The following is a 22,366-nucleotide window of genomic DNA, read 5'->3' as shown; positions in this document are numbered from 1 at the left end:
CTTCCGTCAGCTGCTCCAGTGGTTTTGTAACAGTGCTACATTTGAAAAGAAAATCTTTAAACACAAAAGGAGGGAGCCAGCCAAATGAACAGCAACTGTGGGGATGCAGCAGTACCTGGATCAGAAGAGTGTGTTAACATCTCAGAGTACAAGCACATGTACGTGGACTTAGTGAATCGGAGTAAAAATTCCTACATTAATCTGTGCATTGATGATTTTGTAAACATCAATAACTAAGCCAGCAAATGTGCTCACCTTGAGGCCAGAGGAAGAGGGCAGTAGGACGGGATGACAAGACACCATGTACCAAGGATGTCAAGGTGAACTGGGAGGCAGCTGCTAAGCTAAAGAGTTTGATTCTGAAATAAAGCTCAGCCTTGTATCTAAGCAGGAACGGGCACAGCACGCTAAATGGCAGAAGGGCCGACAGCCCTCTAAAAAAGACAGCTTGCTCTTTTCCTTGCTGGTCTAAGATAAACAGCCCAATAACAGCTTTCAAGTACTAGTGGGAGAAATAAAGCTGGACTGTGGCACATCACCAAACAAATGGGTATTTTTGCGCCATATACTTACAAGGTATTTAGAAACACAACCTAACTTCTATAAACAGCAGGCTAACACTTGCTAACTGTACTAATGTATCATAGTAATTACCAGCATAAAGTAAAAACAAGTATTTATCACCTAAAATGTTGAAATGGCACTTTCAGGGGCCACTTCCCTGTATTAAGAAAATGGGAATACATATTAGAAAACCTTATAAGAAAATAAGATGGTGGTGTTTAGTTTTAAAGCAAGAAAAAAAGCTCCCAAAAATCAGGAAAAAAAAAAAAAAAACCAAAAATCAGAAGATAAAGAGCTACAAGGTTCCCTATCTGGCAACAGGAGGGAGAGTTGAGTATTTGAAATATGATGCAGAATATTAATGTGTGACATTCAAAACATAATGGAGGAAGTAGTGAACACATTACACCAGCACACAGCATGGTTTATTTTCAACAATTTAAACATATAAACAAAACTAAGAATAAGAGAACAAGAAATAAGAGAGTGAAAGAGCATTTCTCTCCAACATGATTGGCCATGATTCTCCAAAATATACGGTCAACAGAGAAAACTGAAGAGAAGTTTGTATAGTTATTTCAAAGGATGATCCATATTTTCTTCTAAGCAGGGTGTACCATTTTCTATGCATGTTTTTAAGTTTTATTTTTAACGACTAAATTTATGCAAATAATATTCCCTGGGGATTAAAAGTAGGGAAAACAAAACTTCACCCCAAAACAGAAACCCAGTTTTTTTTTGGGGGGGTGGCGGGGGGATTACATTCACTTTCCAAATGAGTTTGAACCATAAAGAATGGGCTTTAACTCACTCCTTTTTGGTCAGATATTTGAAATCAATAATCTGTGTTTCCTATATAGTTCTCGAATTAAAGAAAAGATAAACAATAGCAAAAACTGCTTACTTACAGGGGAAGGAACAAAGGTAACATAACCCCAGAATCCTGTTTGGAAGGCTATTTACCAACAATGCCAAAAGCTTCACCTATCAAATATTTTTCTCATTTGACAACTTTCAAATAATTTCGAGAACAGAAGACTGGATTAGAATATGAAGTTTGGATGGGATAGGAAGGAGGGTAAAACTGGGGTGGTATTTACAAAAGGGAGGCAGATACGTGTGCATAGCACCAGATTTTTCAAGTAAGCAAGTTCAGCCCCAAACTGAGCTGACAGTTTTACATTTTTAAACTCTCCATTGTTTCCCAGGGTAGAAAGCTGTGAAACGTTTCAGCTTGGTGCTATTCACTACTGGTGTGAATGCTAAAGGTGGCTTTCTGCATCTGAACGTGCTGTGGACTCTGCTGGCTTTACACACCTAATTTGGGATCATCCTTTTATTTCTTCTTTGAAATTGGCTACAGAGCTCCTTCATTAATGACAGTGTGTGTGAAGGTACATATACACATCCTGAAAATTTATAGTTCTCACAGCCAGAGGATATAATTTTCTCTATCAGAAGCTACCCAAAGACAGTGACAGCAGAAATAATGGGACTAAAAACGTATTCTAGTCTTTTTTATACTCATGGTACTTAAACATTCAATTTATTGTCTGATTTCTGGCTACTTCTGGGTTTTAGATTCCACAAACTTCAGATTCTGAAGGCTTGTCGAAAAAGCCAAATTCCTCAATATGGGAAATTCTATCTGGCTATTATACTTTTAGAGAGTACTATTTTTCTACTTTTGTAAAAATATTTTGAATTTTTATATATAGTATTAACAGAATACCTCAGTAGGTCATATTCCGGGGAAATATTCTGTAGTATAACTTGCATCGTACCCAATAATTTAAGTCTTAAAATAAGGGTAAAATTTAGGTTAGGGTCAATTGCCTGACATTTCCAAAAATACATTTTCATGTAGAATACTAAAATTTAAATTGATATTTGGCTTTGTAAGCTATTTTCCCTGTATACAGTATATATATATTAGCAAGAGAAAATTCTGAATCATGGTTTGTTGAGCCTGGTTTTGCAGATGCAGACCTGGGCCCTCTCTGGCTCCCCTTTCATGAGGATCAATGAGTCGGTCTGGGCGTGCATGCCACCCTTCACATGACTCACTGTGGTCAGGCAATGACACTAACATGCAATCCTAGGGCAACGTGGACATTAGCACTGACATTTTTGGATCATTCTCCCAAATTAAAAAAAAAAATATATATATATATATTTATATACAAAGATCTGCAGCTGAACCAAGTACTTCAAATAGCAGCAGACAAGGAAAATAAGTACTTAATTTTATATTTGCTATATTAAGTTTAAAAATTAAAAAAATAGCAACTTACTATAAACAATTTAAAATATGTATAATACAACTTTATGGCTAAAACATTTGAATAGTCTATGAAAACAGGGGATACTCTGATCTTACATTTCTGTTTAGGTTCCAGACATGATTTTTCAATCTGTCTCTTCCAAGAGAAACCGTAAAAGTAATTTTATGGCAACTAATTTTGTTTACAGATTTCCTCATAACAAAAATACTTAATTACTTATTAAGGGGATTTAAAGGCAAAAGAACAAGAAATGAGAAACAAAGTGGCTCTCTCCCCATTTGTTACTATTCTTCTTCTGAAAACATTCTGTACATATACAAAGGTATCCGGGCCTTCTGAACCATTTACAAATGTATTTTCAAAAATTGAAGAAAAAGTTTTAGCGTCTAAAAGTGTTATTTTACACACTGACTATACAATACATATTGAATGCATACATACACACACTCACTCACACACACGCACATCTTAAAGATAAGGTTCTCCGAAGGTTTTTCGACATTCCATCACCCCAGTACTTGGTGGTCTATCGCAGTTGTGTGTACTTTTGACTTGACTAGGTGTGAGACGATCGTATGCCATCTTGTACTCTTTATCAAATACATCTGCAAAAATTCATAGAGAAGACATAAAAAAATTTACGTCTGATGTTGTCAACAATCAAATTTCTATAGTACTATAGAACCACGAAACTAGAGGCCAAGAAAGAATCTCTCGATCATTCCTGCTATGCAGAGAACCACAGAATTTCAGAGCGGGAGGGGGAACCTCCGAGTCCACAGAATTTGAGAGCCAGACTGCATAGATCAGTGAAACTTAACAAGTTGTAAAATGCCAATTTTTACTATTATCAAATAAAGATGTTAAAACCCACCAAATATGACACAGGCTTTTTTTTGTACCTAGCTTTTAATATGCCATAAATAATAAAAGAAGTAAGAATAAATAATGGCATTTTCCACCAAGATTAACAAAAATGTTTTCATTCCTTTTTATGGCTGAATAATATTCCGCTGTACAAATATATCACATTTTGTTTATCCGTTTATCTGCTGACAGACATTTGGGCTGTTCCTACCTTTTGCTTATCATGAACATTCATGCATAAGTTTTGCATGTTTTTGATTCTCTCGGGTATGTACCTAAGAGTGGAACTGAGAGGTCACACAGTAACTGTACGTTTAACATTCTGAGGAACTGTCAAACGGTTTTCCACAGCGGCTGTACCGTTTTAGGCTTCCATCAGTAACAAACGAGAGTTCCGATTTCCCCACATCTTCGCCAACACTTGTTATTTTCCATTTTTTTTTTAAATAGGCGTCCCAGAGGGCATGAAGTGATAGCGCACTGTTGTTTTAACTTGCCTTCCCTAATGACTACTGACAGTGAGCATCATTTCATATACTTACTTTCCATCTGTACATGTTCTTTGGAGAAATGTCTATACAAATCCTTTGCCTATTTTTAAATTGGATTATTTGTTTTTACTGTTGAGTTGTAAGAGTATTTTATATACTCTGAATACAGAACCTTTATCAGATGTGATTTGCTAGTATCTTCTTCCATTCTGTGGGTTTCTTTTCACTTTCTTGACAGTGTCTTCTGACACACACGTCTCTAATTTTGATGATGTCTATTATCTATTTTTTCTTTTGTTGCTTGTGCTTTTGGTGTATATCTAAGAAACCACTGCCTAATCCAAGGCCATTAACATTTATACCTTTTTTTTTTTCTATAAGCTTTATTTCATTTAGCTCTTACATTTAGTTCTTTGATCTATTTTGAGTTAATGTTTGTATATGGTATGAGGCAGAAGTCTAAATTCATTCATTTCCATGTGGCCATCCAGTTGTCCCAGCAACATTTATTGAAAGAAACGATTCTTTCCCCCATTGAATGGTCTTGGCATCCTTGTCAAAATTAACTGGCCAGAAATGTATGGGCTTATTTCTCAACTCTCAGTTTTATTCCACTGACCTATATGTTTATCTTTGGCCAGTATGATACTGTTCTGATTATTGCAGCTTTGTAATAGTTTTTGAAACCAGGATCCCTGAGTCCTCCAACTTTGTTCTTCCTTATCAAGATTGTTCAGCTAGTCTGGGTTTCTTGCAATTCCATATGAATTTTAGGATCAGCTTGTCCATTTCTGTAAAAAAAAAAAAAAGGAGTTGGAATTTTGATAGGGATTGCATTAAATCTGTAGATTGTCTTGGGGACTACTGCCATCTTAAAAATATTAAGTCTTCCAATCCATGAATATAAGATGTCTTTCCATTTTTTCAGGGTCTTCTTCAATTTCTTTCAACATCATTTTGTAGCTTTCATTGTACAAGTCTTGTACTTCTTCGGTTAAATTTATTCCTAAGTATTTTCTTCTTTTTGATACTGTTGTAAATGGAATTGTTTTCTTAATTTCATTTTCAGATTGTTCATTGCTAGTATATAGAAATACAACTGATTTTTGTATATTGATCTTCTGTCCTTCAACAATGTTGAACTTGTTTATTCACTCTAATAGTTTTGTGTGTGTATTCTCTAGGTTTGTGTCCTTCTAGGAATTTGTCCAGCTCATCTAATTTGTTGGCATTGTCTTCTCTTATAATCCTGTTTATTTCCTTAAGGTCAGTAGTAATGTTCCTGCTTTCATTCCTGATTTTAGTAATTTGAGTCTTCTTCTTGGTCAATCCATGTAAAAGTTGGTCAATTTTGTTGATCTCTTCAAAGAAACAAATTTTGATTTGTTGATTTTCTGTATTGTTTTTCTAGTCCCTATTTTATTTCTGCTCTAATCTTTATTATTTCCTTCTTTCTGCTTGATTTGGGTTTAGTTTGCTCTTCTTTTCCTAGTTTCTTAAGGTGGAAAGTTAGGTTATAGATTTGAGGTCTTTCTTCTTTTTCAACTTACACATTTACAGCTATACATTCCCCTTTGAGCGCTGCTTTTACTGCATCCCATTAGTTTTGGTATGTTGGGTTTTTGTTTTCAGTCATCTCAAAGTATTTCCTAATTCCCTTGTGACTTCTTTGCCTCACTGGTTATTTAGGGGTATATTGTTTAATTTCCACGTATTTGTGAATTTCCCAAATTTCCTTGTATTACTGATTTCTAACTTCATTTCATTGTGACTGGAAACCATATTTTGTATGCTTTCAATTCTCTTAAATTTATTGAGGCATGTTTTTTATGGCCTAAAGTATTGTCTGTCCTGGAGAATGTTCCATGTGCAGTTAAGAAGAGTGTGTATTTTGTCGTTGTTGGATGGAGTGTTCTATAGATGTGTTAGCTTTAGTTGGTTAATAGTGTTGTTCAAGTCTTCTATTTCCTTTCTGATCTTCTGTATAGTTGTTCTAGCCCTTATTGAAAGTAAGGTACTAAGATCTCCAACTATTACTGTTGAATTGTCTATTTCTCTCAATTCTGTCAGTTTTTACTTCACGTGTTTTGTGGCTCCATTGTTAGGTATATATAGATGTTTAAAATTGCTATATCCTCTTGGTACATGGACAGTTTATCATTATGATAGGTCCTTCTTTGTCTGATGTTTGTATAGCCACTTCAGCTCTCTTTTGGTTACTGTCTGCATGGTATATGAATTTTCTATCTGTTTAAAATTTTATTATCAACCTATTTGTGTCATTGAATATAAAGTGTGTCTCTTGTATACAGCATATAATTGAGTCATGTTTTTTATCCATTCTGCCAATCTCTGTCTTTTAATAGAAGAGTTTAATTCATTTACACTTAAAATAATTACTGAAGGTAGGATTTATGTCTGTCATTTTGCTATTTATTTTCTATGTGCCTTACATCTTTTTGTCCCTTAATTCCTTCATTATTGCCTTCTTTTCTGCTAATTAGACTCTGGTGTACCATTTTAATTCTGTTGTTTCTTTTATTACAAATTTTTTACTCCTGGATATTCTTGCACAATTATCTCTCCAGGTAAACATTGAAATTATTTTGTCAAGTTTCTTATTTTTAACAGTCTCCAGCGTTCACAACCATTAAAGTGAAACAAAAAACAAAAAACAAAAAAACTCACAACATTCTGCTCAAAGTCTCCTGGTTTGAATTGGAACCCATTCATTCCTCTTTTTAATGGAAAAGACAGCTCAACACATTTATACAGTATGTTATTACATACAAAATTGTAGGTTAAACACAGCTATCTTTCCTTTAGTCTTTGCCATCAAATATTCCTTAATTCTAAATATGTTTTACCTTCCCATTGCAACTTTCTCCGAATTTTTCCAAATTTATTTCAGCTAGTTACTCGCCAATTTAATGTGACTTCTGAGTGCACTGTTCCTGGATTATATTTCTCTGGGTCATATTTAAAAAAATTTTTTTTTAAACAAAAATGTGAAACAAGACTCTCTAGCTTGGATTTATAGCTAAATCTTTTAAGGTCATTTTAGTGTAAGCTAATTTCCTACTCTTCTACATGAACAGATTTATTTTCTCCTTCTAAGTAAATTAGCCTCTTTATTCTTAAATGTTCATTTTATTTAAAATATCACATACATCTAATAATTCCATTTTCTAAGATGCTTGCCATTTCATCCCTATATACCTTTGTGGCCAAATGCTATAAACTCTCTCTTGGTTTCAAGGGTGACAATTCCCAGTGGTACAAGTCACCTCTGGTCAGATGGCACTCTAAGATACCCAGTTAGGGATGGTTGCTCTTAGACCTCTCCTTTACTCACTAACTCTCGCAAATCGCAGTGAACTTATCAGGAAGCCGATAATATAAGGAGAGGAGCCCTTGCTCCATCTCCGTGCTCCATCTGGTCTGACTGAGCAACCTGTAATACTGCATATGATAGTTACATGGCATCATCCTTCTCACTCTGGAGCCACTAATAAACAGCTGTGGCAAATGTCACGGGCATTTTAAAAGCCACTGGAGTGTTGCTGCTGAAGAACTAGATTTGTTTTTTGCTAACACCAATGTACAACTACCTAATAGAATATGACCTACTACCTATTCTCTCATTAACTGGTAAATGAGCTTAAGTAGGGCACTCAAGTCAGATACCACTCAAGTCAGATGAATTACATGTATTAATTATTACGAATCTATTGACAATATTAATAATTCTGAAACAGACTGCCAAAACTCTCCTTGAAAACCAAGACTAAAACCAATTTTCTTTCTCCTATCAGGAGGCATTTCTGTCCTTTCTTAGGACTTGAGAGTGAAAACCTAAAGGAGGTCAAACATAATAACGGGGAGAAGGAGATGATTAACCAGAAAGTTTGACATCTCCTAAAACATTTAGCTACCTTAGATTCTTTCTGAAAGAAGCTTGAGGCCATTAGTGATATAACCTGATAGTTAAAAACATGGGACCAGAAATTAAGACTGCCTGGTTTAAATATGGCTCTCTTACTTACTGTGAAACCCAAAATTAAGTTACTTAACCTCTCAGATCCTCAGTCTCCTAAATAATATGTGGACGATAATAGTACCTATTTTATTGGACTTTCAGGAAAATTATATGAGATAATACATGGAAAGCACTTGTTACAGTGTGAGGCACATAGTAAGCCCTCAAAAAATGTTAAGTTTTAGTATTTACCATTATTATTCACTATTATTGCTTCTTGTTGTTAGCTGCCTATGTATAGATGACCTACGTATAAAGAACGAAAAGTTGCCCAGTCTTGTGCCATCTTCATGATTGCTGGCATGTTGGAGTCTGGTGCTGCAGCTCTTGTGTCAATCCATCTCACTGAGGGTTTCCCTTGTTTTTGTTGGCCCTCTACCAAACACGATGCCCTTTTCTAGCAATTAATTTTTCTTGATGGCATGTCCAAAATAAGCAATTCAAAGTCTTGCCATCCTTGTTTCTAAGGAACGTCCTGTTGTGTTTCTTCTAAGACTGATCTGTTCGTTCTTCGGGCAGTCCATGGTACATTCAATATTCTTTGCCAGCACCACAACTGGAGTGCATTGATTCTTCTTCTGTCTTCCTTTTTCACTACACAACTTCTGCATGCATATGAGGGAACTGAATTGTTACTGCCATGACCAAAGTATCAAAGTACCTTTTACATCAGATAAAAAAAAGATCAAACAATCCTTCTAATGAATTAACAGAATATTAATATTAATGATAAAATTAAGACTACCAATATAAAAACACTTTAAAGATGATACCACAACATATAAATATTACAAATTATATAATACGCTGAATTACCTATATCAATGTTTTCTCTTCCCAGTGCCACAAGTGAGAGAAATAATATTTCTCTGTATAAACTTCTGTGGGGAGAAAAGAGGTGGGGAAATATTAGTAGCCATATAGTCCATATGTTTTCTACAAGGTTTGTTATGCTAATATAAGCATGAGCTATGCTAACAAATTACTAAGCAAATAGCACAAACTAGCTTGGAGGTAGAATATATAATTTAAGGGAATGACTTACCGCTGTCTTTTAAAATGTGGACACTTATTCAGTGTCTCTAAAATCTGACTCATTGGTCCATAGACATCATTCATTTTAATGCTTTTTACCATACTTTTCAGTAGTTCCTGGCTGAATGAGTTGTCACCTTTTTGCAATAAATGGACCATTGGATACTTCTGGGCTGCAAAAGAACAAAAGTGCAGATGAAGGAAAATGTTCTGTGTAGAAAGGAGAAAAAAAAATAAGCAGCAACTGACAGTTATTAAAGAAATTATAAAGCATCAAAAATAAATTAAGGACAATAAGTAAAGAAAGGAATAGAAATCTAAGAATGAAGACAGCAAAAAAGGAAAAAACAAGACAACTAATGACAAAAATCAGCCGAAAGATTTTTGTGGCCTCAAACAGACAATAATGAAAAATATTGTTTCCCTTAATACAGCCCCTGAAAGAGATTCTGTATCAGCAGCCTGGAATGGAAACAAATAAAAAATAAATAAAAAGAAGAAACTGGGACAAGCAATGTGCTGAAAGCTGAACTCTACAAAATTGAACCCCTCCAGCACATACACAGCACGCCTCCAAAGAAAATAGGCCTTGACCTCCACAGAAGTAGCAATAAAAACATCAAACTTAACACTCACTCTCAAACAAAAGAGTACGATTTTGACCTGTAAGACAAAAAGCAGTAGTAAAATAAAAGTCAGTTATATATTAGTTTGAGCTATTGCAAGGAGGTAGAGGTTCCGCTTGTCTGATCCAAGTCAGCATTCCATGATGGCACTTACTGTGGGCATTCCAGAGGATGTACAAGGGTTGTCCCGGATCCTGATGTAATTTCATATTGTCCCATAACATTTGTATTAAAACATATTTACTATCTTCAGACATACAGTGGCGGGGAATCTGTGTGGTAGAATAAACATTCGTTAATGATCTTACATGATAATTTCTTATAAATACTATAAGATCTTTCAATACTTTTTAAGGATGTATGTGTGCAAGAGAGAAAAGAGAACAGAAAATGACTGACTGTCCACATTTTATACCTCCTGAGGAAAGCTGTGCTGAGTGCAGAAGCTAATGGCCTCGAGAGTCGCATCAGTATAAGGTTTCGCAAAGTACGGACGTCAGTGAGAATGCCTATGATGAAGCGCTAGTCTTGCCCTGCTCAAGATGAGGATCCACTGAAAGATGAATCCAGGAGTCCCACTCTGTATTCGTCCAAGATCCCAGCCCAGATGACCCTGACTGAGTTAACCCCTTGATCACTCATTTATCACGTACTGCAAATCCAAAGTGTGCGCACAATCACTGACACGAAGTGCAAGAAGGGAGAAGGCAAAGTCCCTGAACGTAGGAGATTTCGCAGCTTAGTGGTGGCAATAGCACATGAAAAACTAAAAATACTTTTATAGAACAACATATCAAACATACAGATGAACACATAACAATCAATCGCCTAAATGTTAAGCAAATTCAGAGTAAAGGAATGGAGAGAACGGTGGCACATGGCTGCTGCGATACGAATTACAGACATCTTCCTTAAAAAGTGTCAGGCTTGTTTTTAAAGGAAGTCTGAGGCAGAAGTGTTAGAGAACCAGGTAAAGTTTGAATAAATATGTTTGCTTCAGAGTGGGCCTAACTCACAAATCCTTATAAGATTCATTACCAGTTTATTCTTCAGGCTATAAAAAAATTCAAACTCAATTTTAGAGTTTCTAAATTTTATAAGAAGGTTAAAAACACGACTTTGCCTTACTGGTACACCGTAAGAAGAAAAAATGATTGTGAATGCAACTAAAACAATTCTATTGATCTAATCATTCAGATGGTTATTAAAAATACTTAGCATGAAAATAAATGATTAGGCATGTGGGAGCACTATGATAGTGAAAGTACATTGCCTTTTAGTTCATATTGACGCTCATACCTTTGAATACTTGTTACAATGCTCAGAAGAAAGAATCAATCCAGGTAAGTTACTGGGCAAGTCAAGGCGTCTAAAATACCACACTAGGTTCCAAAAAACAATTGGGTGGTGGTCCACAAAGTCTGCCACTGTTATTGCGTGATCACCTTCATTTTCCAATAAGCTTTCAAGTTCCTTCCATACCACTAAAGGACTGAGATACGGAACAGTGATAGGGTCTGGACTTGGGAGGTGCCATTCTAATCCTAGAGAATCCTGTTGAATAAATACAAACCATAAATAGCAAATGCAAGAACAGTGATACTAAAGCATTTTCTCAAATTCCTGTCAATGATTTCCACGTTAGTAGAAAGGTACTATAATTTTATTATGACATTAGAGGCTCCTCTAGACAATAGTAAAGTTGAAGCTAATAAGGCTATTGAGGACAAGAGGAACAAACTATCAATGTCTAAATTAAAAAAAAAGTACATACTGTAGCTCCTTGTAAAGTAGCTGGCAGGCTGCCTGTTGGAATGAGCTTCTGTCCTCCAGTTTCTTCCTTATCCAAGGGGCCGTAAGTACTAATACTCCGGGCCATTGGAAATATTGGACATTTTGACATAGCTGTTTTTGATCTATCAGCAGGGATCTGAATACTTCGGGCACATGAATTCTCTTGTGGTTTAGATTTGCTGGGGCATTGAAAAAAGAAAAAAGCCTATTCAGTGTCTGGATGTGCTTTATTTCATCTGGAAGAACCATATTCTTCTCTTTAGAATAAAAGCTGAACATAGTAAAGCAAATCAAAGGGAAAGACGCTCCTTTGGCTTCAGCTGGGAAACAGGATGCATTCTCAAGTAAACATATTACATTTCCTTTTTATCCAGGGAACTCTTAAGTATTCAAGGTTCACTCATTTATTCAAAACACTTAGTGGGCAACTTTCATACAGTAGGAACCACACTAGGCCTTGGGGATACGAAGCAGGAAAAGAAAGTGATATTCCTTCAGGATGTCACAGGCTAGTGGGAGAAACAGCCAAGGAGAGAGCTACAACAGAGCTATGATGAGAGAATGTGCACACACAGATTTCTGGTTTGCTGCCTAAGCCTTCAGGATCAAATGGGTCATGTTAGCCTGCTGGTACTATGGAGGCGTTTTCTTTTGTACATACAGCTACTTATATGGCCTCACCTACTCTGGTATATAGGGCCTACTTGACATTTCTACAAAAGGGAGTAGATTTCTGCATTTGTTTTAAGCATAGATATACTTACATTTCTGCATTTGTGTTAAGCATAGATTTACTTACATCATTACTTACATACATTTACTTAAACTTATTGTATAGGCCTTAAAGAGCCCTGGTGGCACAGTGGTTAAAGTGCCTGAGTGCTAGCCAAAAGGTAGGCAGTTCAAACCCACCAGCTGCTCCCCAGGAGAAAGATATGGCAGTCTGCTTCCATAAAGATTTACGGCCTTGGAAACTCCGCGGGGCAATTCTACTCTGTCCTATAGGGTCACTATAAGTTGGAATCAACTTGATAGCAACAGGTTTGGGTTGTCTGATATAAGCCTTAGTTTAATTTTATAGTTCCCGTATCAACTCCAAATGTTTTCTTAGATTATTACACACTGCTAAGTAAAAAATTAAACGTTCCAAAGTAGAAGTCCGTACTGACTTAAAACCTGAAGAGACTGAGAGAAGGAAAAGATGGTCATTATAAACTTCAAGTGTTCTACAGATATTTATCTTTAAAAGAGTAGCACACATTATCATATATAAATTATACAGCTTAAACTCAGATTGATAAAGCATAAAACGTAGCTGTTTTATTTACATATTTAGGTTATTAAACAATTTTAATGCTGTTTTAAGTACGAGTAAGAATTTAAGGTTATGAGTCTGTTAATTTGAAAATCAAACCTTAAATGGTCCACTAATTTTTCTGTTAGTGTTAAAATAGCTAATTCCACATAATTACCTATTTGGAGCAAAGTTCCCTTGGACAGAGACAAAAGACGCATCAAGACCAGAGGCTGATGCTGAGATGCAAGACTGCCTCGTCTGGCTTGGAAGGGAAGATGGAAAATGCAGATTTTCTGTAGATGGGCTCGACTTTAAAAAGTACCTGTCGCGTGAATCAAAGCAGCTTTTTTAGAAGAGATATTCTAGGAAACATGATCCATAAACAAGAAAAAGGAAGCATAAATCGTTACCTTCCAGGTCGTCTTAAATCTCTTATTTCAATATTTAGAAAGGGTAAGAAAAGATTGCCGCAAAACGGACATGTGGTGTTGAGATTTGACTCATCTGCTGTCCAGCCAGCCATGATCTCCTCATCATGGACGAGACACTCACAGGTTCGACAGCGAGAGCAACTTGAAATGAGAACCTATCAGAGAAAACACCACTTTGTAACTAGCTAGTGCACATTACGAATTAAACACCATTTTAACTCATAAATTGTTTGGAAAATTAAAACTCAGAAGGACTCAGATGTTACAAACAAAAAATGGATGATATTCAGTGCATTATAGATATACTCATCTCTCACTGTTTCAGGTAAATCTACTCCAAAATTCTTGCTTGAAAGGGCAACTTTTGTTTGAGCATTTTTTCCGCTATAATTTGTGGAAAAGTAAACTAAGGCATTAATTTGTTGACACCCCAAATGGGTAGCTGTAGTTACCTATTATAGATCAGGGCTACTCAAAGTGTGGTCACGTGACTGGTGCTAGGCTGTAACTATTAGGGTTTGTGATAAGTAAAGAAACTGAGAGGAGGATTGAGAAACATTTTAAATAATTAGATATCGCTGTAACATCTAAGTATGTGATCAATGTATTTTTACAAGAATATCAGCCATGACAGGTTGGAAATTAATGAGGGGAAAAAAAACCAAACCCTGGTCTGTCACTACGGGCAGTTTAAGAAGCACTGCTGTAGGTAACTGTAAACGCTGTCATTACATTAATACAGAAATTCCTGAAGCCACCAGCAACTTTGTAAACTGCAGCGTCAACGCTCATTTATTTTCCAGCTCTACGCAAATTTATTTTTCTAGATTTATCCAAATTAGCATGAAATAGCAATAACATTCCCAAATATATCTGGAAGGAATTTTTTAAATAGAAAAATCAGAGAAAAATTTAAAAGTGTAAAAGTCTAACTTTTTTACTGTGAGAACAGGGGATACAGGAGCACACCCAGCAGAGATTTATATCAAACTGACACAAAGAATGAAAAACTAAAACCACTCCCTGCACCCTCACCAGCAAAAGTCTGCTTGCATAGCAAAATTAATTTTAAGTGTTTAAGATGTAAAACAAAAATTCAAAGAGAGCATACATACGACAAGGGGTAAACATAAATGCTGAAAATGAAAATGAGTTTCTATGTTGAGAAAGTCTCAAAGTAAGCATGGAACCGTTCTAACTGGGATAAAGTAGTATGTCTTTAATAATCTGAAATATTAGCTATTCCAAAACTAGATTTTAAGTTTATTCAGATTCAATATACATTCTGAGATTTTCTGATGCTCCAAATTACACACCAAATAAAGTACCATCAGGTTAAGAAGAATTTCTATAGATACAATTAACCTTTGTCACTGCTTGCACCATCAATATTTAACCCAAACCAAACCAAATGCGTTGCCATTGAGTCGATTCCAGCTCATAGCGACCCTATGGAACAGAACAGAACTGCCCCATAGGATTTCCAAGGGGTGGCTGGTGGATTTGAACGGCCAACCTTTTTGGTTAGCAGCCAAGCTCTTAACCACTGTACCACCAGGGTTCCACCATAAGTACTGAAGGAATATAAATTTTATAAAGCAGTACACAAAGATGCTCTTTTGGGTAAAATCGTACCTCCATTGCATAGTTGTGGAAGATATTCGTATTACTTGTGCTGCAGGAAGATGGCACTGCTGATTTCCCAGGTAAGGCAAACTTTGACAGGGATCCTGTTTGTTATTAAAAAACAAGGAGCAAAACCACTAACATTAATGAGAAAGAACATAAGTATATTTCATTTTCATAAGTACACGTCAAATATCAACCTGCTTTATTCAAAATATTAAAGGTACTTTAAGGGAACGTAAGTAATGAAAAAATGTTTTTCAATGCATGCATTTTTGCTTTCAAGTACAAACCTAAGAAATGTGCTCTAATTCTAGTGGTCCCCACACAGTAGGTATGTTCACTAGGCATTAAATACTTAGTAGGCCCTTTCTCTGTATACAGGCTAGAAAGCATCCAATTATAACTACTATTGTGCTGTTCTATCTTTCCATGTTTAAAATACAGGAAAGTGTTTTAGGTCTAAAAAGTACAAACAGCTAATCTTTTTTTTTTTTTTTTAAATAATTTTTATTGTGCTTTAAGTGAAAGTTTACAAATCAAGTCAGTCTCTCACACAAAAACCCATATACACCTTGCTACACACTCCCAATTACTCTCCCCCTAATGAGACAGCCCACTCTCTCCCTCTACTCTCTCTTTTCGCATCCATTTCACCAGCTTCTAACCCCTTCCACCCTCTCATCTCCCCTCCAGGCAGGAGATGCCAACATAGTCTCAAGTATCCACCTGATCCAAGAAGCTCACTCCTCACCAGCATCCCTCTCCAACCCACTGTCCAGTCCAATCCATGTCTGAAGAGTTGGCTTCGGGAATGGCTCCTGTCCTGGGCCAACAGAAGGTCTGGGGGCCATGACCACTGGGGTCCTTCTAGTCTCAGTCAGACCATTAAGTCTGGTCTTCTGAGAATTTGGGGTCTGAGTCCCACTGCTCTCCTGCTCCCTCAGGGGTTCTCTGTTGTGTTCCCTGTCAGGGCAGTCATCGGTTGTAGCCGGGCATCATCTAGTTCTGGTTTCAGGATGATGTAGTCGCTGGTTCATGTGGCCCTCTCTTGTCTCTTGGGCTTGTAATCGGCTTGTGTCCTTGGTGTTCTTCATTCTCCTTTGCTCCAGGCGGGTTGAGACCAATTGATGCATCTGAGATGGCTGCTTGCTAGTGTTTAAGACCCCAGACGCCACTCTTCAAAGTGGGATGCAGAATGTTTTCTTAATAGATTTTATTATGCCAATTGACTTAGATGTCCCCAGAAACCATGGTCCCCAGACCCCTACCCCTGCTACGCTGGCCTTTGAAGTATTCAGTTTATTCAGGAAACTTCTTTGCTTTTGGTTTAGTCCAGTTGTGCTGACCTCCCCTGTATTATGTGCTATCTTTCCCTTCATCTAAAGTAGTTCCTATCTACTATCTAATTAGTGAATGCCCCTCTCCCACCCTCCCTCCCTTCCCCCTCTCATACCACAAAAGAATGTTTGCTTCTCAGTTTAAACTATTTCTCAAGTTCTTAAAATAGTGGTCTTATGCAATATTTGTCCTTTTGCAACTGGACTAATTTCATTCAGCATAATGCCTTCCAAGTTCCTCCATGTTATGAAATGTTTCACAGATTCATTACTGTTCTTTATCGATGTGTAGTATTCCATTGAGTGAATATACCATAATTTATTTATCCATTCATCTGTTGATGGGCACCTTGGTTGCTTCCATCTTTTTGCTATTGTAAACAGTGCTGCAATAAACATAGGTGTGCTTATATCTGTTCATGAAAAGGCTCTTACTTCTCTAGGATATATTCCAAGGAGTGGGATTGCTGGATCATATGGTAGTTCTATTTCTAGCTTTTTAAGGAAGCGCCAAATTGATTTCCAAAATGGTTGTACCATTTTACATTCCCACCAGCAGTGTATAAGTGTTCCAATCTCTCCATAGCCTCTCCAACATTTATTATTTTGTGTTTTTTGGATCAATGCCAGCCTTGTTAGAGTGAAAAGAAATCTCATTGTAGTTTTGATCTGCATTTCTGTAATGTAAAGAGCTAATCTTATTTCAAATCACAGATTTAATGGTAATTCTCTGCCTTTATGAGGCTAATTTATCTGGTACAATAATCTTACTCTTAAATACTAGGAGAGTAGTTCCCAAGTACACCCACTGCTCCCTTACTGACATGATTAGCTTCAAAAGACCAGGTCATTATGTGAAAATTGGTGTTATGTGAAAATGAAGGATGGTCACATAAGCTCACAAAATGGAATATGACTACATTATTATATAACTGCCAAATTACATCATTACATAACTGCCAAACCACTGAGAATTATGGCCCAGGCAAGGTGACACATAACCTTAACCATTACAGCCAGCATTATTCTTGCCTCATTTTTTTTTTTTTCACACCTAGGAGCCTTGGCAGTGCAGTGGTTAAGTGCTCAGCTGCTAACCAAAATGTCGGTGGTTCAAACCCACCAGCTGCTCCATGGGAGGAGGATGTGCAATCTGCTTCTGTAAAGATTTCAGCCTTGGAAACCCTATGGGGCAGTTCTACTCTATTCTATAGGGTCACTATGAGTCAGAATTGACTTGACAGCAGCAAGATCTTTTGGTAGTCTTTACAGAAGCAGTTGAGCACTTAACTACTGTGCTCCCAGGGCTCCTTAATGAAATATTAGTACTTATTAAAACAACAACAACAACAACAAAAGTGGGGAGTTCTGTGGTCAAATCAATTGTTGGCAGTGGCTGTATCTCGTTAGTGAAATTGGATGTACTCTATCTTCTCTATACTTTTTTTTTCCTGTAGTTACTGAATTTTATGGATAAGTGCTGTTATTTTTTATAAATACAAAGATAAAAAAAAAATAATGGTGTAAACCACCAGTTCACAAGAAATAAAGGGGATAGGAAAACATGTGAAACAACACCCCTTGGTTACAACCGGCATAACCCAGACTAATGCCTAATTGCTTCAACAAATAAGTGACAAGTTAAAAAAGAAAGGATAACCCCAGAACTACCACTGACCACAGCCCCTGCCACATGGAAATGCCTGAGAGAGGCAGAGAGAGAGGGCTGGAGCCTAATACCAGCCTTTAAGATGCTTAGAGCTGGTGGTAATTGCTGTTCATCCCTCGATGTTACCCCACTAACCTTCGGTAACCCCTTTCTGCTAAAGGTAGTTCAAAACTGGTTTCTATTACCAAAATAGCCTTAACTAATACAGTCATTTATGTAGGCAATCTGTTTCTTTTTGTCTAATTAATCTACAGCACAGAAATGAATATTCATTTTAATAAATGTGAATTAGGTTGTGAGTTAAATTTTATTTGATTAGCACAATTAACTGTTCTTGTATGCTAAAAAAAAGAGGGAGAAGACTAATTACCTGATTTTTTCAACAAATATACCGCAAGGAGAAGAAAAAGAAAGAGGAAAGGGGAACAAAGATTAAAGGAGACTTTGGCTGATAATAAACATCTAAACCAAATACAACACGTGGACTTTGGATCACAATTTGACCAAACCACCTAGAAAAAGACATTTATGAGACAAATGTGAAAATCTGAAATGAAATGAATATTGACAAGATATCACATGATATTGTATCTTTAAAATTATGATAATGACATTATGACCATGTTTTCAAAAACTGAAACCTTCACAAAAGATAAATACCGTATAAGTTCATAAAATGTTGAAAAATGGCCAAATTAAACTATTGTGTTAGAAGTTAAGGCTGTTTACCTGTGAAGGCAGCAGTGACTAGATGGGGCATGAAGGGGATTTCGGTGCTGTTAGGGTTCTGTTTTCTGATGTGAGAGCTGCGTACTCAGGACTGCTCAACATGGGAAATTTATTTATGTACAGAAAAGTATGCACATTGCATTTTAATTGAAACTTTAGAAAAACATAACAAATGTCTTTATATTTTAGAGATACATATACTGAGATATTTATGAATAAAACGATATGCTGTCTGAGATTACTTTAACATAATCCAATGGGGAAGGAAAAAGTGTCAGCCACAGAAGAGACAGGGGAATAGATAAAACAAGAAGACACATTGGTTGACAACTGCTGAAGCTGGGTGAAGGGTACGTAGGGAATACTATTCCTTCTGCTTTTGGGTATACCTGAAAATTTCCATAATGAAAGCTTTTTAAAGGCGAAGAGGGAAAATGAAAAAAAATACATACTGGATACATTCCCACACCATATACCAGGATAAATTTCAAATGGATCAAATATCTAAGTTGGGGTCAGACCCAGTTACCAGCCTGTTTTTGTATGGCCAGGAGCTAAGAGTGGTTTTTACATTTAAAAAAAAAAAAAAAAAGAACAGGTGACAGAGATGCAGGTGGCCCACAAAGCCTAAAATAGGATTAATTCTCTAACATAAAAAGCTACTAAAACTGGGGGGTTTGTTGGGGGAGGAGAAAGGGGAAATGCAAATAGTCCTTAAACATATAAGAAGATATTCTAACTCATTTATAAGAAAAATAGAAATTAAAACTAAACTGAAATACATTTCTCACATATCAGAGTTACAAAAATTCAAAAGTATGCCAATGTATTTTGTTGACAAGGCTGTGGGAAAATAGGGACTCTCAGATATTGCCAGTGGAAGTGCAAAACTGTACACCCCTGAGGAAGTGGACTTGGCAATATCACTTCAAGGAAGAATCTAGAAGTATCTCCCAATAATACACTCACAAAAATATATTATGATATACGTGCACTGTGGCATTATTTATCGAGAAACTTAATGTCCACCAACAGGGAAGTGGTTAAAATAGACTATGCTCAACAACAACGACGACAAAAGATTACAGTCAAGAAAATCCTATGAGGCATGGGGTTGCTATGGTTGAAAACTGACTAGACGGCACCTAACAACAAACTTCATAGGAGGAAGGATTTTATGTCTTTGGAAATGCATGTGAGTAAAAACACAAAATGGTAGCTAAGGGTTAGTTTTTATTTGTTTTATTCACTATTAATTTATTTTTATTTTTGATTTGTAGTAACTAGTGACAATGCCAAGGCAATCCATGTATAATTATGAAATGCCATTTTCTTCATGAATTCCTTTTTTTTCTGGGAAAAAAACTATGATACATGTACACAATGATGGACTGTGTAGTAATAAAAATAAATAAAGGACATTCCTATATGATGACATGGAATGACATGAATGACACAGATAAAAGTGAAAAAAGCAAGGGCCAGAACAGTATTTACAGTACATTACCTTTTAAGTAAGAAGGCAGGGAGGTAATAAGAACATACACAGACATACACAGACACACACACAAATATTCATCTATATTTTTAAAAAGCAACCAAAAACAAATAAAAGTGGTATCCCCTAGGAACAGGGAGAAAATGGGGTGAGGATGAGGAGGCAGGGATGGAAGCTAGACTTGGTTTTACTGTTTGACTTTGGAGCCATGCAAATATTTTACATAATTAAAAAACAAAACCATAGAGTAAAATAAATAAATAAAGTACCATAAATCAAACAAAACTAGAAACGAAATGCAATATGACTACGACAGGACTGTTTGGACAAACCTTCTAAGGAGGCAGAACTTTCCAGGCTTGTTCGGCTGAGATCAATTCCCTTAGTCCCTGAAGCAGCACTGCTCTCCTGAGAGGAAGCAGCTCCGTCCAGCTCCTGGCAGACATCTTCATCTGTTAAAGAGGTAGATTCGGAATCCTGGGCTCCCACTGAAGAAAGACTGGTACGATCAGAACTTTGATCCTAAGAACACAATTATAAGCTTAATTTCCTTCATATTCAAAAGTTATTAAAAAGTTACTTCTAAAGCAGAGGAAACATTTATCATTTAACTACCCGGATGATTGGTTAAACAACATCACACTTTCTAGAGGTGAAAATAACCAATTTTATAAGGGCATACTAATCTGGACAAACACATATCCCGGGGAAGATAAATTTTTAAGAAAGTATTTTTTAGAAAGTACATAGTAAGGTAATTTTGCTGACTTTAAGTCTCCATTTGTTATGAATTTTCTTCCCTGAAAAGCTCAGGGTGATACTGTCCCATTAGAATAGGATTACGCTCTTTTCCACAATAATCCAGGTTTCAAAAATATGCATTTCTAGTTTTCAAGTCTGAGGACACCAAAGTTTTTTCTCCTGATTATGTCAATAATACATGGAAAAATCTAGTAGATACAGATTTTTTGTATGAAAAAAAATTAAATATCTGTAATTCTACTGCCTCTATAATTTTTTTTCAGTCATGTATGTGTATATATGTGCAATAGAAAACATTTGGAGACATACAAATATTTTACCTAATTAAAAAACAAAATCACAGAGTAAAAAAAAGTAAAAGTACTATAAATCAAATAAAACTACAAATGAAATACAGTATGATAGAACTGTTTGGACAAACCTTCTAAGATTTAACATTTTTATGTAGTCAAATCTTTTAATCCTTTACGGGTTCTGGGTTTTTGTATGTTGCTTAAGAAATCTTTATCCTAGAATGATAAAAAATATCTTTTTTCTTTTAATAATCTTATAATTTACATTTAGATAGCTAATCTATCTAGAGTTTATTTTTTGTCCAGCATGAAGCAAGAATCTGACTTTTTTCCCAAATGGATAGCTAATTATTTCCTCACAGTTTATTTAATATTCTCTTGTTCCCCACTAATATAACATGCTATATTCTTATATGCCAAGCTTCTATAAACATATTCAGATTTCTGATTTCCCTCCATTCCACAGGTTCATTACCTTCTCTTACAGTAATTAGCATACTATTTTAATTACAGTTTTAGCATTTATTTGGTATTTTGGAGGTGAGTCCCTCATTTTTCTCTTTCAAAATTTTCTTGGTTATTCCCATACACCTTCTGTTCTTGAGGATTATCTTTTCAAGCATTCCTTCTATCCCATTCTCTCTTCTGGAACTCAATTACATGAATGTTAGATATTTTCACTGAATCTCACATTCTTTTCTGTATTTTCCCTAACTCTCTGGGCTACAGTTTGGACATTTCCTATTGACTTTCCATCTAGTTTACTAATCTTCCTTCTGTTGTGCTTTATCTGCTGTTAAATCCAACTACCACATTCTTAATTTCATATCTTTCTCAGTTTTAGAATTTCCATTTGATTCTTTCTAATAGATTCCAATTTTCTGGTGAAATTTTCCATCATTGCAGATATTTTCTACACCTCTTCCTGTATTTTCTTGATCATATTTATTTCAAAGTTCTTTGCTAATTCAAATATCTGGATCATCTGAGGGTCTGTTTCTATCATCTGTTTTCCTCTTG

At 35.9% G+C, this 22,366-nt stretch overlaps 1 protein-coding gene across 6 annotated transcripts in view; it reads right to left on the bottom strand.

Moving 5' to 3' along the window:
* Positions 1–971: 971 nt before the first annotated feature.
* DENND4A (DENN domain containing 4A) overlaps positions 972–22,366 on the bottom strand; it is a 127,742-nt gene continuing 106,347 nt past the window's right edge. For 5 of the 6 annotated variants that reach the window (XM_064267383.1, XM_064267382.1, XM_064267386.1 and 2 more), the window contains 10 exons: positions 20,624–20,813; positions 15,065–15,159; positions 13,409–13,584; positions 13,174–13,320; positions 11,682–11,880; positions 11,207–11,461; positions 10,062–10,179; positions 9,292–9,454; positions 9,063–9,127; positions 972–3,454 (listed from right to left, as the gene is read on the bottom strand). In XM_064267383.1, the coding sequence (XP_064123453.1) occupies positions 3,318–3,454; positions 9,063–9,127; positions 9,292–9,454; positions 10,062–10,179; positions 11,207–11,461; positions 11,682–11,880; positions 13,174–13,320; positions 13,409–13,584; positions 15,065–15,159; positions 20,624–20,813 (1,545 nt within the window). In that variant the 3' untranslated portion in view covers positions 972–3,317. Of the gene's footprint in view, positions 3,455–4,826; positions 4,999–9,062; positions 9,128–9,291; positions 9,455–10,061; positions 10,180–11,206; positions 11,462–11,681; positions 11,881–13,173; positions 13,321–13,408; positions 13,585–15,064; positions 15,160–20,623; positions 20,814–22,366 lie in introns of all 6 variants that reach the window. The other variant, XR_010317418.1, reaches the window with a different exon arrangement.

This window comes from Loxodonta africana, chromosome 13, assembly GCF_030014295.1.
Source record: "Loxodonta africana isolate mLoxAfr1 chromosome 13, mLoxAfr1.hap2, whole genome shotgun sequence".
In the NCBI taxonomy this organism is placed as follows: Eukaryota; Metazoa; Chordata; class Mammalia; order Proboscidea; family Elephantidae; genus Loxodonta; species Loxodonta africana.
The sequence above is the reverse complement of the archived record's forward strand: the minus strand, read 5'-3'. Positions and strand labels throughout refer to the sequence as shown.